Source organism: Truncatella angustata (genome assembly GCF_020726525.1).
Source record: "Truncatella angustata strain MPI-SDFR-AT-0073 chromosome Unknown BKA67scaffold_2, whole genome shotgun sequence".
Classification (NCBI taxonomy): domain Eukaryota; kingdom Fungi; phylum Ascomycota; class Sordariomycetes; order Amphisphaeriales; family Sporocadaceae; genus Truncatella; species Truncatella angustata.
In genome coordinates this window covers 1476325-1494418 of record NW_025763382.1, presented here as the reverse complement: position 1 = coordinate 1494418, position 18094 = coordinate 1476325, and the positions used below count along the sequence as shown (strand labels likewise).

The window sequence follows — 18094 nt, the reverse complement described above, 5'->3', positions numbered from 1 at the left end:
ATGCAACATGTGCGATCGAAAATCAGGGAACGCCGTATCGTGGTTCGCTGTTGACCAATGGCGCAGCGCTTCCATTAGACCCGGCGAATGGCACACAAACACTCCCGCTCCAACGCCCCTTGACCCCAGAAAATATAAAAACTCCATGACGCGAAGGGGAACTAGTCAGTTATCCAACGTCTCGTCTATGAGCCGACGCCGTACTTGGCGGCGGCCTCCTTGATATAAGGTGCATAATCGGCAGCGTAGCTTGGGGCAAAGCCACCGAATAAAACGAAGATAAGGAACAAAGCGCCGACGATGATGACGACCTTGCGAGTAATGGGTCGGGCTTGACCGAACTCGCCCCACTGACGAACACCCTCAGCAGCATATCCCTTGATGGCCTCAGGTCCGAGCTTGTAATAAACCATACCGCACAGCGCAATGGTGTAGCCGAAAGCCTGGAGACCGGAGATGGGGCTGCCCCAAATCATCATAGAAGCAGCAACCAGGAGGACATCCTTGAGAACACCGCACAGGGTCATGACAAGGGAAGATGTCCTGCCGATCTGCAATTGGTTAGTAACACTTATTCCATGACTAATTTGGTGCTGGTGAGCTCAAACTTACCAAGAAAACCACAGAGACGTTGAGGAGGAACGCGCAAAGACCATTTATAAAGAAAATAGTAAATCCGACGTGGTGAACCTCAGCCATGGTTACCTTCGGAACTTCCCAGAGCAGTGCCAAAACACCGTTCATGACAGCGCAAACAGGGGCAAAGTAGTACAGAGAGACAAGGGGATCCATCTTGTACTCAGCAGAGCTCAGAAGGGCCTCGACCAAGTTCAGACGGATAGCCTCGAAGATAATACCGCCAACCTGGTAGATAAAACCGATCCACACGAACTTGATCTCACCAAAGGAGGCAATAACGACACCAACGACGATAGCCGAGACGTTCAACAAGAGCTTCATGTTGGGAGCAGCAATACCCATCATCCACGAAGACACGAGCACGGCTACAGGAGTGGTAGCCTTGAGCATCTGGATGAAAGCAACACTGAGGTGCAAGTAGGTCAAGTTTCCGCAAATCAGACTCAAACTGAAGAACAAGCCAATAGGAACAATGGCACGGAGATAGACGCGGCCCGTCATCTTGACAGTCTTGCGGCCGTCAAGCAGCGTAGTGTAGCGGGCCATGAATTGGGTTGCGATGGTCGCGAAGATCAAGTGGTAGGTAATCAGAATGACGGGGTACTCTGAAGAGCTTGGTCTCAGTACATGATATTCTATCGATCGTGGTTCGGTTTCGCAGCTTGCTTACTGAATTCCAGGGTACTCAAAATCCACTTGTTGAACAAGATGACTGAGGAAGAAAGACTTATCCATGTCCTATAGGTATGTGCAATGGTCAGCTTTGGTCGCTCTCTTTTCGAGGCTCACGACTTGGCGATTTCGACGTACGCAACATAAACAGACGGGTGAAAGCCAGCCTTTGCAGGCTGAGACTTCTCTGCTTCGGGGTTGACGGTGGGCAGAATGGTGCCCTCAGGACGAGTAACCTCGCCCGAGATTCGGGTCTTCTCTTCAGCGCTCATATTTGCGGCTGAAGCTAGTGGTATTGCGCGTTTGCAATAGTAGTATGGGGGGGAAGCTGGGGATTGCTGTCGCGCAAAAAAGGCTGGTTGTAGAATCGAAGTTTGTCGATAAGCAGTGTTCCGTGAGGTACGGTACGGATCCGTAGTTTGCTGAGAGCAACCAGTTCAAGTAACGAGTGACAATGGCCAAGCCAGCTAAGACCAATTAAAAACCTATGGTGGAGTTGGATGGGGATAACGCAGGGTAGTTGTCGAGAACCTGGGGGGGGATTCAAGGCAACGTTGTCGAGGGGCACTCTTGCCAATGTAAATCACCTTGAAAGAAAAGGGCTGTTGGTCTGAGTCTTAGCAACAAAGAGAAGAACAGGACGGTTGCGTTTGCTATGAGCAGCGTGAGAAAGGAAGCACTAAAGAGGCAAATAGATTACAGCGGCCGTGGGGTCACACTGGTTTTTCAAATTTAGGCGTTGGACTTGCATATCGCTGGATGCGCGTTCCGTTCCTTGGAAAGCCTGATCCAGCATAGCAAAAGGGGGGGATCCCGGGGGTTAGGTACGCTGCTGCTCCTGCTCCTACATACATAACAGAGTCGCCCCACACAGACACTAAGTAGCCCTGGAGCCTATCCATGAGCCACAATGCCGCATCCAGATGTAGACGTGGACGGATGTTCACGTCTTCAGACGGGAGCTCTTTTTCTTCTCTTTCCTCCCATTCCCTGCAGGCCATAGCCCGGCTCATCATGGGGAAAGTGCACTACCGGCGCCTATCCACTGGGCAAGTCATGATGAATTCATGATTCTTATGAAGGATCAGCAGCTTCTATACCATCTTGAATCATGGCTGTGTAAAATACCTCACCAAGCGCGTGTTGTTTTCGGCCCATCTTGTGCGCAGAATTCTCCGCGTCCGAACCTTCAATTTCTTTGGCAGTGCGCTCAATAATATTGTACGATTTCCTTGAATCGTGGCTAAGAGGCTGACCGCATAATCCTCTGTGCAACCGATCTTGCATCCTGGCTACTTAGTCCCGCTAGGTGGGGGATATTGCAGCTTGGCTCAAATCACATATAACTACAAGCACCTCAGTATCGTCACCCTTACTTTTGAACACACAAGTATGCGGGTCTCAAGTATCACAAGTCATTCCGAGACAGAAAGCTCGAATTACCGCAGGTGAAGCAATGTTATTCTTAGACAAAGGCGCTATAACTCGTATGTGAAACTCTGAATTCCTTTTTCTATTGAATAGAGCTATGTATCAAAGCTTGTCCTTAAGTTGATAGCGATACTGAATTATGATTGGAATCGAGTACTATGAACGTCGACATAGTCTTCCGGTTGATTTGATGAGCCGGGAGAGGAGCATGGACCAAGTAAGGTTACGTGAGTCCATCCGGAATTGGCATTATCACCTGCAACTTTGAGATAAGCCTCCCATGCCTTGTGCTGAATTCGGATTTCGAGGCGGTCGGCTTGCAGTAGCGACAATCTTGCCCTTTGACCCGGGCTGACATTAATCTGAGGCTGCAGAATCGCCTTGCAGGGTGTTTGCTCTAGTGTGTATTATGAAGAAGATGGGAGGCTGAGCGGTTGGGTAGCGCGTCTCGACCAGCCTTTAACCTTGTTTACGATGCTGTACGAAGTTGTCGAGGACCGGGCCGGGTTTCATGACACTACAACTATAGTATTCGCCGCAATACCAATGCCGTGGAATGCATGCGATGATGGTCTGCGGCGCTCAGGTACTGCATCTCGCACTACCGAGCACAAACCTGCAGCGAGGACATGGTCTCATAACGGTTGCGCCGTTAAGAACCCTTTCGACTAAGCAAGCTGTCATGTTTCGGGAACCATGACCACAAAAGCTTATTCAGCCTACCTACGACCCAGTCTTGTGCATCTACACGCGCTGATAGTTCACTCTCGCTTACGGTACGACTGCCTTCAGTACGAACCATCTCGCCATGTGCATTGTTCGGATAAGATTTACGGGGTTGTCCTTTTTGATCCCATCTCGCTAGGATATGAGTGGCGCATTTGAGCCTCGTATGTACAAAATTTTGCCTGTTTGCTTTCGCCTGTCGTTTGTAGAACGATGATTGATGGTCAGCCGTTCTATGTAGTACAACACATAGGCCGTCGTGCGCAACTGGCGAGATTACGTTGTGCAGTCATGAGTAGGGCAAGTATATCTGTTGCACTGGTGAATCTGGAAAGGTCATTGTAATTCCTTTGGATCGGATGTCTCGCCTCAAGCAGCCCGATCCTGGCATTCAGGTTGCGAAACAGACATCAGCATGGCCGAGAAACACCGCAATGCGTAGCAGAGTATTTATAGTAGCTGGAGCGTGCTGAGTCGTGCTAAAACCCGGGAAGATCGCAAGCCATCTGGTCAAATCGCTCTAACCTAGGGTGATTGACAAATGTACTTTGATTTGAAGGTATCCTGATTTGCCGATGAATCTGTACTTGCCTGCTTGCCAGGCTTGCTTCTTCAGGAACTCACGAAAAGCCTCACATGTGAGTTCCCAGGGTATATTGCAACATCAACATGAGACGACGGCTTTGTTGCTCTTGCCAATCTTCATGTCGATCTCATGTGTTTGGGGGGTGGGTGTCGCAAGTAGCCTCACTGCCACAGAGCTACATGGTATTTGCGGATCCGACCGTATGTACGGACAGCTGTCTTTTTGGCCGACGGCGGTGGGCCCGGGGATCAACAATTCACGCGTGGGCAGGCGAGTGGTTCCCCCGTTGTCACACATGTCGTACAGTAGAACCAAGGCACGGAACCTGTCATTACTGCATTTTGGCAAGCGCGAACTGGGTCAGGGTGAATTGTGTTTGCATAGACCAAGACCCAAATGATTGAGATTGCCGTCCCCTATCGAAATTAAACGATCTGTCAGGGGCCCCGTTTCGGTGACGAATCGTTGGCCCGTAGGCTCCTTGTGAATAATTGCGAATACTACACAGCACGACACGTCTGATGCTAGCAAATCATTTCCTCAGCAGATGGTGTGTTGGTTAATATTGATCTAAAGGTTAGTTGCGAACAAGTAGGGGTTTGTTAACGCCACCGGAATAAACCCCTAGCATTCCCAGCCCGGTTTCTCCTGGCCTGACTCAAGAGAAAGGAGAAGGTGAAAGGCTCGGTATCATGCACTTCTATTGGTTGATCCTGATCAAGCATACTCTATCAGCCGCCAAATCGGCAGTCCACCGTATCCTTCCGATTGGCAACGCGTATAGATGAACCGTGAGCTACAACAATCCCAGCCCGATGGAGCTCATGTTTTGAAACGGCACCATAATGACGAACAGAAAGCTTTGATGATGGATTTTGCGGGATGGATCGTGAAACATTGTGCTGCCAAGTTCGTGCTTCTCGAAAACGTGGTAGTCGGCAGTGGGCGTGGATATTGCTTCATTTCATAAAATTAACGGCAGCAAGGGTTCCAAGGTTTGGCTGCTGATCCGGCGAGTAGAAGCGGGTGGATTATTGAAGACGAGGTAATTTTATGGGTTGCTACTGGACCTTTGGGCTGCTAATCAATATGCTTCTAGTCACATACCGATATTGCTTCTCAAGTTTATTGTGAGGTGGGTGTGTAACGCATATTCGAAAAACCCTTCGCAGAATCTGCTTCTTTATTATACGATGGTCTTAGGGGAAAGAAAATAAGGAAGAAAAGAAAAAGTACATTCTCTAGGTAACTGATAGAAGATGCGCATCCCTGAGTGGTTGTCACAATATACCGTACCGACCGCCTCTTGTTGCTTTGTCGATCTCTCCAACATTCTATACCCCTGCTTCGGGGGGGTCTGGAGGGGGATGTTGATTAGCATTGAAAGGCAAGCCACTATTGCTTAGCGCGGGGCCTGGCAGCCAAACCGGACACCTTAAATGCGACTCTAGCGAAGATTGGTTGAGCCAAGGTAGATGGACATGTTATATTTGGCACATAGTGGTGACTAAGTATGCCTTCGTGGACTCGATGGATGGGAAACAACACGGTCGTTAGGAGGATTCGCGGAAAAGCACAGTCTCTCTCATCTTGCGATGCTATCCTAGCGGCAACGTTTAGTGACGCAATAGCACTATCTAGGTATGGAGCACGGTACTATTTGAATGCTCTTCGACGATAGAAGTCGGTGAGGGGACTGTAGTATGCGGCGATTGCCCACTTGGAAGTTCTGGACTTGATGGGGCCACATGTACGTCTGTACGCTATTCATGGGCCAATCCACTGAACCCACCGAAGCTCAATTGGAGGTTGGAGGTTGGGTGGGGAGGGGGGGGTGGCCGAATCGAATGCACGCGAATAATGCTAAGGGAAGGTATCCATGGATGGTTGGAATAAAATAAAATAGCCTCGCAGCAAGTATCGAGTACTATGTACCTAGAGATATCATCTACGTGTACGGAGTATGTGAAACGAGATGATCTTTGTGCCACCAGCACTTGTAGCGTTTACATTGGATTCGTTGCCATCACACCCCATGTCCGGAGCCCCACCACCCCTTCGTCGCTCGTCCCCTATTTTTCGACCACAGATTTCTCGACAAATTGTTGATAGAATAGAGCTACTATCCCACCCAGTTCTAATCTACTCTACTCCCTCTCCGTTCATAATCTACACATTCCTTCCTTCCAGTTCAGCATCATATAGATCTGACCAGCACGCCTTGTCTTGTTTGACTTGGATATTCACGAGAGCCACTGTTCTGTCATCTCTAGATCAATCCCTTCTAAACCCCCACTTCTCCATAGCTACGAAAGTGAGACACCATGGCTGATATGTAAGTAAACCAGCCATTGTTGCGCCAGCAGAGACAACGAACCCAGCTCGAGTACCGAACTGACTCCCTCTATCTTAGCAACGTCGACGTTCTCGTTATCGGTGCTGGCCCGACCGGTCTCGGTGCTGCCAAGCGCCTGGACCAGATTGTATGCTTCACCGCCCGACAAAACACTCGCTTCAGATGCTGATTGCGGTTCTAGGACGGCCCTTCTTGGTTGCTCGTAGACTCCAACGACAAGGCCGGTGGTCTTGCCTCCACAGATGTTACCCCTGAGGGTTTCGTAAGTCTCTGGTTCGCTGCATTATGTACCATACTCCTGGCTAACCAGTGCCCAAAACAGCTCTACGATGTCGGTGGCCACGTTATCTTCTCCCACTACAAGTACTTCGACGACTGCATCAACGAGGCCCTTCCCAAGGACGATGACTGGTTCGAGCACCAGCGTGTCTCTTATGTCCGCTACAAGGGCCTTTGGGTTCCTTACCCCTTCCAGAACAACCTTTCCGTCCTGCCCAAGGATGACCAAGTTACCTGCTTGGAAGGTCTGATCGATGCCGCTGTCGAGCACCGCGTTTCCAACACCAAGGCCAAGAACTTTGATGAGTGGATTCTGCGTCAGATGGGTGAGGGTATTGCCAACATCTTCATGAGACCCTACAACTACAAGGTCTGGGCTGTCCCGACCACCGACGTAAGCAAACGCCCCCTCCCCGAATACCCGCATATCACACTAACGCAAATTATAGATGCAAGCTGAGTGGCTCGGTGAGCGTGTTGCCGCTCCTAACTTGAAGCTTGTTACCAAGAATGTTGTCCTGAACAAGGTTGCTGGCAACTGGGGCCCCAACGCTACTTTCCGCTTCCCTGCCCGTGACGGAACTGGTGGCATTTGGATTGCCGTCGCCAACACTCTCCCCAAGGAGAAGGTTATCCTTGGCAAGTCTGGTTCCGTGACCAAGGTTGACGCCCAGAAGAAGATCGTCACCCTGGGTGATGGCAAGACCGTCAAGTACGACAAGCTCGTCTCCACCATGGCTGTCGACTCTCTGGTCGAGTCCATTGGCAACCCAGAGCTCGTCAACCTCAGCAAGGGTCTCTACTACTCCTCCACCCACGTCATTGGTGTCGGTCTGCGAGGCGAGCGCCCCGAGCGCATCGGCGACAAGTGCTGGTTGTACTTCCCCGAGGACAACGCTCCTTTCTACCGTGCCACCATCTTCTCCAACTACTCTCCCTACAACCAGCCCCAAGACGATGTCAAGCTTGCCACCCAGCAACTGGGTGATGGCAGCAAGCCCCAGAGCACCGAGGCCAAGTCGGGTCCTTACTGGTCTATCATGCTTGAGGTCTCACAGTCTACCAAGAAGCCCGTCGATGAAGCCAACCTTCTCAAGGACTGTATTCAGGGTCTGATTAACACCGAGATGATCAAGCCTGAGGACGAGATTGTCTCAACCTACCACCGCAAGTTTGACCACGGTTACCCCACTCCCGCCCTTGAGCGTGAGGGTGTCCTGAAGGAGCTGCTCCCCAAGCTCCAGGACCTGGACATCTGGTCTCGTGGCCGTTTCGGTAGCTGGAGATACGAAGTTGGTAACCAGGATCACTCCTTCATGTTGGGTGTTGAGGCTGCCGACAACATTGTCAACGGTGCTGTCGAGCTGACGCTCAACTACCCCGACTTTGTCAACAGCCGCAAGAACGAGGAGCGCCGCTTGAACCAGAACCAGTTTGCTTCTGCCAAGAAGGCGGTTGGTACTACTGCCACCCAGATTCCCTCGAGGTAACGCGCTGGCTTTGAGAACGGCATCCCTCAAGGCTCAAGAAAGGGCAACATGGGGAGAAGTGGGTGAGTGGAGGAGGAAGAAGAAGAAGAAGAAGAAGACGAAGAAGAAAAGTGCGTTTTTAGAAATTTCATGACGGGCCTCGTTTCAGCTAGAGCAGCTAGAGGGATTTGATGAAGGTATTGATGTTTTATGAGCGTCAAAAATGTGACGGGATGATGGTATATCTTAATAGTCCTGGTGCTGGGAAAGCATGCACAATTCTCGTGTCTGATAAGATATAGACGTTTGAGATGATAGAATATAGAAACATTACACTACCACTCTCGACCGTGTTATACATGTACCAGAAGAAGACTACTAACTCAGTCCCTGACTGTGGTTTTGCTTTTGTGCCTCGGCCGTACTCAGTATAGCTTTGTGACCGGGATTCTGATTGGCTTAAGCTCGGTATGCAGTTACGTATCTGCGCTGTGCCTCTTACATCATTCCTAGAAAGTCCACAAAGCTTGGGTTGGGTCACTTTTTCATGGTACCCGCAAACCTTGGCCCCTCCGACCGAGACAGACCATGAACGCCAGCGCCGTACAAACGCCGAGGAGGAAAGGCCATTTGTGTGGTGAATCTTCTGAAGAGGATCTGGCTTCCAGCATGGGTGGCATAAACAGTGTGCCAATGCAAAGTACGCATTATGGTTTCTCCTTGGGTATATATTGGTCAATAGTGGTGTTTGTGTCATGCAAGAAAAACCTGAAAGCTAGCCCTGTCTCTGCAAGCCAGACAAACGGTGGCACAGGAACATTTGTAAGTCATGTCCGACTTCAGACAGCATACGATGGGGTGGGGGGGCTCCCGGCGTTTGTGACCCGAGGGGTGGTTCATACTAAGCTAGAGATGTGAAGGAATTTGCAATGTGGCAGAACACATGTGCGATTATATTATACTCGAGAAGCGCATGTCTTTGATTGAGATGGCGAAGTGATTTGGTGGAGGGGTTTGAGAGAGGCTAGCTTCGGCAAGTTAACTGCTGCTACTGTAGCCAATTTAGCATCTACTTTGAGCTAAGGTCAGTCCGTAGGGACCCTAGGATTAGACACTCGTCATCAAACGGACCATTAAGCTGGGTGACGACTTAGCCCAGTTAGGCTCACTAAGGCTAAGAAGGGGGACCCTTGACATTTGCAAATGCTCAACACCAAAATACCCGCGACTTGAGGTTGGGCGAACGTCGCCAATTCTGCACTTTGCGCTTCCCGTCAGGAGGTGGACACAAGAGGTTTCCTTTCACATGTATACGAAGAACAAGTACAGATCATGAGTGACGCAATCCAGACTCTTTATACATAAGTCGTGCCGAGCCTTGCCGGGCTCAACGAATCCCGTCTGCTATGGACAGCTCCATGGCATTGCTGGATGATCAGCTGGAACCTCCGCCGCGCATCTTTGAACGCCTGCGTCAGATTGCTGGCTATGCTTGGGATGAGGCCCAGCGCCCGTATCATTCGACCTATGACAACTGGTAGCCCTTTCCATATCCTCAACTTTTGCCGTGTTTCCCCCAACCATGGCACTAACGCGTTTCTTCTTTTCCCCAGGCACGTCTTCGGCACCAGATTTGTGTCCCCCTACTCATCGTCGGGAACCCCTTCGCGCGACATCACGAGTCCCCCAGCTTTTTCAAGTAAACTATCCTCTTCCAGCTCTATACCACAGAGCGATGGCAGCAGCGATCGATCAGCCGCATCCCCTCCGATAGTCACACATGTCAACTCCGATCTCTCCAATGTCGAAGAGATCCCCGTCGTAGCGCGCGTATCCTACCACGTCCTCAGAGAGGAAAGGGCTTTCCACACCTGCAAGAACCTGATTGCAACGGCAGATCCGCATGGAGAACACAACGTTAAGCCCATAGATCTCATTAGACTCACTTCGCACCACGGCGACCGAGGCTCTATAGTCGTGGGTATATACGAATTTGCAGGACACAATCACCTCTTCGATGTGTTAGATCTGGGTCCAGCTTTCTACTACGGAAAGAAGGTGGAGGACAGGTTCGAAGCTGACATAAAGGGCGATTTTCGCCTGGGTAGACCTATCAGCCTACAACATTTCCTCGATTTTGCCATTGGCGCGACGCAATGTCTGGAGATCCTCCATCATGGTCACGGGACTGTTCACGGAGAGATCCGAGGGGATGCCTTTCACTTCGATATCGGGACGAATAAGGTCAAATTAACCTCCTTTGGTTCAGGCGTCCGTTCTTTTGAGAATGGCCTGACAAGCTCCGGCTGGTCGATGCTTTCAAAAGAGCTGGGTGCAAAGAACAAGTTGCTATACATCTCCCCCGAACAGACGGGACGTCTCCCAGCAGAACCAGATACCAGAACTGATATTTACTCTCTCGGCGTCCTCTTCTGGCAACTCCTAACCCAACAGCCTGTCTTTACTGGGGCAACACCCCTAGATATTGTTCAGTGCGTGCTCGGCCGGCGGATACCCTTGGTTTCAAATGTGAGGATTGATGTTCCCGAAGTCTTGGGCAAGATCATCCAAAAATGTACCGCCAAAGACATACGAGACAGATATCACTCCGTCAGTGGTTTACAATACGACCTTCAGATGGTCCAGAGGTTTCTAGTTGACGGCGACCAGATGGCTTTGAAAGCATGGCACATTGCTTCCAGAGATGTATCGTCGTTTTTCATACTGCCCACGTCCATGGTGGGCCGGAGCGCAGAACGCGATCAGCTTTTCCAGATAATTGAACGTGTTGCTAGAACGCATGAACTCATGACTAGCACCAACAACCGGTTTTCTGAAGCTTCGGGATTCTCGAACGATCTGCTTGATACGGCCGACGTTTCGAGCGAAGGTGCCAGCTCTGTTGAAGGTGCAGCGGGCAACCGAAGAAGTGGTTCCTTCACACAGACAGTCATGGGGGATTCGAGACTCTCAAGAGCTAGTTTCCAGCCGTCGCTTAACGGTACTGACGAGTTGACCATGTCAGGGGACACTGTGTCGTCAGGAAACTCCGGGCCACGTTTAGCAAAACCATGGGAGAGAAATCACTCGGTTTCGTTGGAAACCAGAAGCCTGATTGACAGCTTCAGCGACCGCCAGCAATCGAGGCATAGCGCCGTTGAAAGTGTGACCAGCCTCTCACGGCAATTAGGTTCTGCCAGATTCCGAAGACGCGGACATTGTGAAGTGGTAACGATCGAAGGTGCCGGTGGGCTCGGCAAGAGTTTCTTAGTGCAGCAAGTTCTGGCAGATGCGAGGCGGAGAGGTTATTGCGCGACTTCCAAGTTCGACACTGCGCGGCGATATGCATTCGGCCCTCTACTCAAACTTCTCTCATCATTGATCAAGCAGGCATGGGGTGAAAGGAATACTGAAACACCGTTCCACTCCGCATTGAAAGACTATTTGCGCCCTCTTTGGCCAGTTTTGCACAAGACACTCGGCCTGCCGGAATTTCTTCTTGGTGCTCACAAAGCAGCTGTTGCCACCATTTCAAGGTCGGCTTCCACGGCTCAAAGTCCATCCAAAGGACAGCACGCCCGCTCCTCTCTTCGAAGACGTGGCTCATCACCGGGCAGCTCCCCTAGTGGTCTATCGTATCCCAAAAGTCCCCGTGTCACTTCTCAAAGCTCACAAGATTTCCTTAGAGCCGGTGGTACAACAAAGACAATTCGTTTGATGAACACCTTCCTGGACATCCTGAGGATATTTAGCTCATATCACTTCATTTGCTTTTGTCTGGATGACCTTCATTTCGCCGACTCAGAAAGCCTTGAGCTCATAACACAAATGATTGCAGCTCGGCTGAAAATGGTAGTAATCATCACGTTCCGACCAGATGAGATAGCGCCGGAGATGGTTCAGCGGGTTCTGCAGCCGGCGGACCATGAGGAACACCCAAAGTCAAGTGGTCCTCGAATTACGCGGATAGTCCTTTCACCATTGAACGAGAAAGAAATACTTCAATTTGTAGCTTCTACGATATGCAGACCACCAGAAGATGCTGCGCCCCTGGCGCTTGTCATTCAGTCGAAGACTGCGGGCAATCCATTCTACATGCGAGAGATGCTGCATGCTTGTTATCGATCGAAATGTATCTGGTACGACCACCGAGAGAACCGTTGGTGCTATGATCTTGACTTGCTGTTTGAGCAATTCAAAGGAGAGCATGGTTACGACGTGTTGGACAACGATTTCATCACTCGTAGGCTGAGCGAATTGCCTTCAATTGCTCGAGCTATATTGGCATGGGCATCGTTGCTCGGAAACTCCTTCTCTTTTGATCTCATATGTCAACTTCTCAGCGGAGAATTCGACTTCGTGGATGAAACTTGTTCAACCGACAAAGCATTGTTGCCCAGTAGATATTCCAAGCAAGCCGCCGTTGGTGGGCTTCAAGCTGCAGTCCAAGCTTGTATCCTCGTCCAAGGCGACACCGACGAGCGATTTCGCTTCGCACACGACAGATACGTGCAGGCTGCATCTTCCTTGAAAGAATGTAACGAACAGAAACAGCATTTCATTATTGCTCAAACACTTCTGAAGTACCATGGTAGCGAGCCGAGGTGGCGAGAGAATATCGCCTCACACATCTGCAAATCAGTCAACTTGATCAAGCATCGTATACCAAATCGTGGGCAGTACCGTAAACACCTTATGGACTGTGGCGCTTCGGCAGTAGAGAACGGCGCCCGGCCTACTGCAGCGAAATACTACGCTGCAGCCATCGAACTTCTACAGCCGGAGCCGTGGGTTAGCGGCGAAGACAGCTCCTATGCAGAAACCTTAGAGCTCTACATGCGTTCAGCCGAATGCAATGTTTTTATGAACGAGAGCAAGGCTGCTTATGAGTATGTCAACACTATTTTTGACAAAGCCAAAACTCCAGCAGACATGGCCCCTGCATGGTTGCTAAAGTCGCGCATCGAGGCTCAGAGCGGCGACTCTGTATCAGCACTGGCCACGCTCAAGGACAGCTTATTACAACTCAACGTAGACTTCGACGCACAGCCTACATTCGAAAAATGTGACGCTGAGTTCATGAGACTTACCACCAGGATTATGTCTATGGATCGTTCAAAGGTCATGAACCTGCCAAGCATCGACCCTTCGTTAGTGGTAGTGGGTGCTATCCTTGCGGATGCTTGTAGCGCCTCCTTTTGGAGCGATTGCCTCGATTTTTTCAATTTGTCTTTGACAATGCTTCGGATCCACCTCGAAAGAGGTTCATTCCCACAATCTGGCATGGCCTTATTACACATTGGCTTCATATCTATATCTCGCTTCAACATGATAGAATTTGGTGTGGAGATGGGTAATCGCTGTCTTGAACTATTCGGTCGACTCAAAGATCCATTCTCGTCCGCTCGCGGTTATATGATATACGGCCTTTGGATCAGTCACGTACAAGTCCCCATCAACCTCATGGTCAATCAATTTGAGCAACTCGTCGAATACGCTGCCAGCGCAGGAGATCGTATATCTGTTATCCTTAGCTTTGGCCTCTCTGCTCAGATGCGGTTCTTCGCCAGCGAAAACTATGCAGATCTTGAGGCCATTTGCCAATACTGCTGCGAAGAAGTTACAGGATGGGCTCAAGACACCCGCGGCGGAACTTTCTTGATTGTAGTACGGCAAGTGGCCCGGGCTCTACAAGGCAAGACCAAGCATTGGAATCCTTTAGAGGTATTGAGCGATGACCAGCACTCATCTTCCGGTTATAAATCATGGCTGACTCAGTCCACCCACAACGGTGGGCGGTCACTTCTGGTTTACGAAACGATGGAAATTATCCCACTCTATCTATTTGGGCATTTCGAAAAGGCTTGTGAGGTGGGACAAAGGTGCATTGACAACATGCAGCTCATTTGGTCTGCTAGAAACACCCGAACGGCCATGTTGTTCTACGGCCTATCACTTGCTGGACTCATGTTCCGGAAATTACAAGACCCGTGTAACCAAGACCAAGATTTACGTAGTGACGTACAGGCGACAATCCTTGTTCTAGATGACCTAAACAAGAGAATTAAAGACTGGCAAGTGGTATCGGCTGTAAACTATCTTGTATGGACAAAGTGGCTTGATGCTCAAATCGCCGAGCTGAAGCAGGACCACGGTTTCGCCATTGAACAGTATGAGACTGCTCTGGACCATGCAGCCGAGTATAGCTTCACCTTCGAGGAGGCTTTAGGCAACTTCCTCATGGCTGGCTTCTTCATTCGAAGATCTGCCAGGCGATCTGCGCGAGCAGTCCTCAGAGAGTCAGTTGGCTTGTGGCAGCAATTGGGTGCGGCTGGAATGGCCAATCAAATCGAAGAAGAGCATTCTTTGTTGCTTCATGGACCAAATGCTGGTACCCGGACGGTCGAGGTTGGAGTGCAGACCGAATTTGCTACGGATATGAACTATCCAGAAAATGAAGAAATGACGCAGCAAGCCAACCAACCAACTCCCAACGAATTGAGGGAGACGCGGATGGCCGCATGGCGGGGATCCATCCCGGCCCAATCTGGTGCGGGACTTCCGGCGCTGGATATGATCGATTTACATGCCATCTTGGTGTCTTCTCAGGTCATCTCATCTGTTCTTCAAGTCGATGTGCTTCTCAAAACCATGTGTGATGTCGTTCTGCAAACATGTGGTGGGTCGGCAACTCAGGTTAGTAATGTTATTGTCGTATTCTTTCTGTGAAAGTGACAGTTTGTTGCTATCGACTTTCTTCCGTCTCTTTTCACGATTTGCAGCGAGAACCTAAACTGACAACTGTAAAAGGCAGCAATTATCGTTCAAGATCAAGAACTCGGTGAGGATGCCTACTGCATCGCGGCTAGTGGAGAACCTGAGAGAGGAGCGGTCTCGTATCCCCCTCCTGGGAAGCCCTTAGCCGGAACCTCACTTGTCGCCGAAAATGTAATTCACTACTGTGTCAGATTTCAGGTAAATGAGGCAGTCTTCATTCCGGATCTAATACAAGACGAACGGTTCGGGAACGTCAGCGAAGGCTGGTTACGGCGGAACCCTCTTAGCAAGACGGTAATCGCGTTGCCAATACGATATGGTTCAAAACCACTTCTTGGCGTTCTGTACTTGGAAGGAGAACCCGGAACATTCACTTCTCGACATCTGACTGTGTTGCAGTTGCTTGTCCAGCAGATTGGCATCAGTTACTCCAACGCGCTTGCCATAAGAAACATAGAAAAAGTATCCGCTGAGAATGAGGCTATGATCAAGATGCAGAAAGAAGCGCTTGCTGCTGCTAAGGCAGCTGAGCTCAAGGCGAAAGAGGCTGAAGCCAAAGCATTGCGCAATGTCAAGATTGCAGAAGAAGCAGCGAAAGCAAAGAACGTCTTCTTAGCAAATGTTTCTCACGAGCTGCGAACGCCCCTCAACGGCGTTATTGGCAATTCCGAGTTACTTAGAGACAGTAATCTCAATAGGGATCAACTCGAGATGGCTGAATCAATCCGTGTATCAGCGGATCTTCTGCTTACAGTCATCAACGACATCCTAGACTTCTCCAAGATGGAGGCCGACAAGATGAAACTTTACATCATTGCCTTCAATCCTGAGGAAATGGTACGTGAGGTCGTCCGAGCTGTCTCTTACAGCAATAGGGAGAAGACATCGACCAAGAATGTCAAGATTATCCAGGATATTCACCTACCTCCAATGCTGATCTATGGAGACCCTATTCGTCTGCACCAGGTCCTAGGAAACCTGATTGGAAATAGTCTTAAGTTTACAGAGGACGGTTCCATCACCATAGGAGCTCGAGTTGATTCGGAAACTCAGGAACATACTAAATTGACTTTCTGGGTTAGGGATACAGGCATTGGTATCCCGCCACAGCAGCTGACCAAGTTATTCCAGCCGTTTAGCCAGGCAGATGCGAGCACTGCTCGCAAATATGGTGGCAGCGGTCTGGGTTTGAGTATTTGCAAATCCTTGATCGAAACGATGATGCACGGGCAAATTGAGCTTGACAGCGAAGAGGGAGTGGGAACGACTGCATGGTTCTGCGTGACCTTTGACAAGGCCAAACCGGAAGTCTCTGCTGGTGACGTACAGCAAATCCATATGCCGCAGATTATCGACAAGCAGCAAACTTTCCGGGAGCCTCCGAGAGAGCCGCCTTCAAACCCGTACATGGATCTTACACAAATTCCCAAGGACCAGCTGCGCGTATGTATAGCCGAAGACAACCTCATAAACCAGAAAATAGCCATCCAATATATCCGGAAGCTAGGCTACACCAAGGTTGACGCATACGAGAATGGTCTCAAAGCCGTGGAAGGACTGCGTGAACAAGCTGCAAAGGGTTCTCCATATCATGTGGTTTTGATGGACGTTCAAATGCCAGTGTTGGACGGCTACGAGGCAACGAAGCTCATCCGTAGAGACGTATCGGAAGAGGTGAAGAAGGTCCTCGTAATTGCCATGACTGCATCAGCGATCCAAGGCGACAGAGAGAAGTGTCTGGCTGCTGGCATGAACGACTATCTGGCTAAACCGGTGAAAGCTGACCTCCTGAAACGAAAATTGGACATGTACACAACAGTACAGGGTGTTATGCCACCGCCGAGTCCTCCGGTACGTCATTCGCCCAGCTCCATGGCTTCCAAGGCGAGAACCCAGTCTGCCGACTCCGCAATGTCACCACCAACGACATCATCCAGTCCTGGCAGTCTGACAGATGTTAGCCCAGGCCAATCGCCTGGGGTATCTTCAAGGGCATCGACTGGACCGACACAACCGCCACAACCGCCACCGCCACAACTACCACCCCACGCCTCCAGCGACAATCGCTCACTCATCTCCGAGAGAAGCTCTATTGCTGAGTCCACTGCGTCCATGACGCCTTCACAGAAAGAACTCAAGCGCCAGCCGAATAAGCTGACCAAGATGCGCAATAACAGTGAGAAGAGCGATAAAAGTGAGAAAACAGAAAAGCCTAAAGGTGTATTGAGGAAGCACCGACCCTCGAGCACCATATCGCTAGGCGAACAACTGGCGGGGACGAGCCAGGATAATTTTTCAGATGAGGCGTTAGGGCGCCCCCCAAGTCTGAACAGTACCAGTAGTTTAGGAAACAAGGGGACTGCCTTCAAGTGAGGAGTTTCTTGCACGAGCAGTAGAAAGATGTTTTTGTCGAGATAAATCTTTGCTAGTACTAGAATGTGGTGGTTAAATGAGGCATGCTATTTATTTAGGAGTGCCACATATTTTGTTATTCAAGAAGCCAACCTACCCGCCGGCCTTGAAGTGCTCTAGCAGGGCACTGCACAACAAAGTCTCTGGGAGATTGTCGTGTCGTTTGTCCGGTTATCTGGTTTGCATATGCATAGATCGTTTTTGGCATTGTTGCTAGTTTTGTGCCTGGCGTTCATGTTCCTGTCATGGATTAGGAGAAGAAGGATGTTACTAGCGAGCGGCAGTCTAGTTCAATATAGACAGATATTGGAAGGAATGTGACTTGAGAGATAATACGTCACGTTGAAATACCAGGACGGCAAAGTGATTGTGCTGCGTAATTATCATGAATGAGATCTCCTGCGAGACGAAGCAGATGGGAATGCAATTGTCTAGCTGTCTGACGCATGGGCAAGCACAAATACTGACCCGACAAGACTGGAAATGCTTTCCTATCAGACTTGGCAGAACATTCTTTGTTAATTGTTTCCGTTGCCCCCTCTTTTGTCAAGGTGTTATGTTCGTTTAGAGCTGTTGCCAGAGGTTGCTATGCTTATCGAGAAACATACGCAAAGATAGGTGTTGAGCACAATCTGTTTCGGGGATGCTGGGATGAACGTAGCAGCGATTCCGAGGGCACGACGTTGTGCCTAGTAATTAATAGCTTTTTCTGCAGGGACGTATTGCAGCTAGCAGAGGATGAAATAA

At 50.0% G+C, this 18094-nt stretch overlaps 3 protein-coding genes across 3 annotated transcripts; 2 read left to right on the top strand and 1 right to left on the bottom strand.

Moving 5' to 3' along the window:
* Window positions 1–185: 185 nt before the first annotated feature.
* On the bottom strand, window positions 186–1583 carry BKA67DRAFT_531905 (triose-phosphate transporter; the record flags this gene model as incomplete). The annotated part of the gene is made up of 4 exons (XM_046099452.1): window positions 186–551; window positions 613–1244; window positions 1310–1377; window positions 1450–1583. The coding sequence occupies 4 exons, from the start codon at window positions 1581–1583 to the stop codon at window positions 186–188; spliced, it is 1200 nt and encodes a 399-aa protein (XP_045960878.1).
* A 4357-nt stretch (window positions 1584–5940) lies between these two features.
* BKA67DRAFT_552552 (UDP-galactopyranose mutase-like protein) lies at window positions 5941–8495 on the top strand. Its single transcript, XM_046101853.1, has 5 exons — window positions 5941–6389; window positions 6468–6537; window positions 6592–6672; window positions 6733–7083; window positions 7139–8495. The coding sequence occupies exons 1-5, from the start codon at window positions 6379–6381 to the stop codon at window positions 8177–8179; spliced, it is 1554 nt and encodes a 517-aa protein (XP_045960877.1). The 5' UTR covers window positions 5941–6378; the 3' UTR covers window positions 8180–8495.
* Window positions 8496–9564: 1069 nt separating this feature from the next.
* BKA67DRAFT_514066 (hsp90-like protein) lies at window positions 9565–17308 on the top strand (the record flags this gene model as incomplete). Its single annotated transcript, XM_046097624.1, has 3 exons — window positions 9565–9695; window positions 9772–14854; window positions 14969–17308. 3 exons carry the CDS (start codon window positions 9565–9567, stop codon window positions 17306–17308), a joined length of 7554 nt encoding a protein of 2517 aa, XP_045960876.1.
* Between the last annotated feature and the right edge of the window lie 786 nt (window positions 17309–18094).

Coding starts and splice junctions, on each gene's coding strand:
- BKA67DRAFT_552552 (XM_046101853.1), top strand. Junction 6,538..6,591: donor CCAAGCGCCTGGACCAGATT/GTATGCTTCACC, acceptor TTGCGGTTCTAG/GACGGCCCTTCTTGGTTGCT. Junction 6,673..6,732: donor ATGTTACCCCTGAGGGTTTC/GTAAGTCTCTGG, acceptor TGCCCAAAACAG/CTCTACGATGTCGGTGGCCA.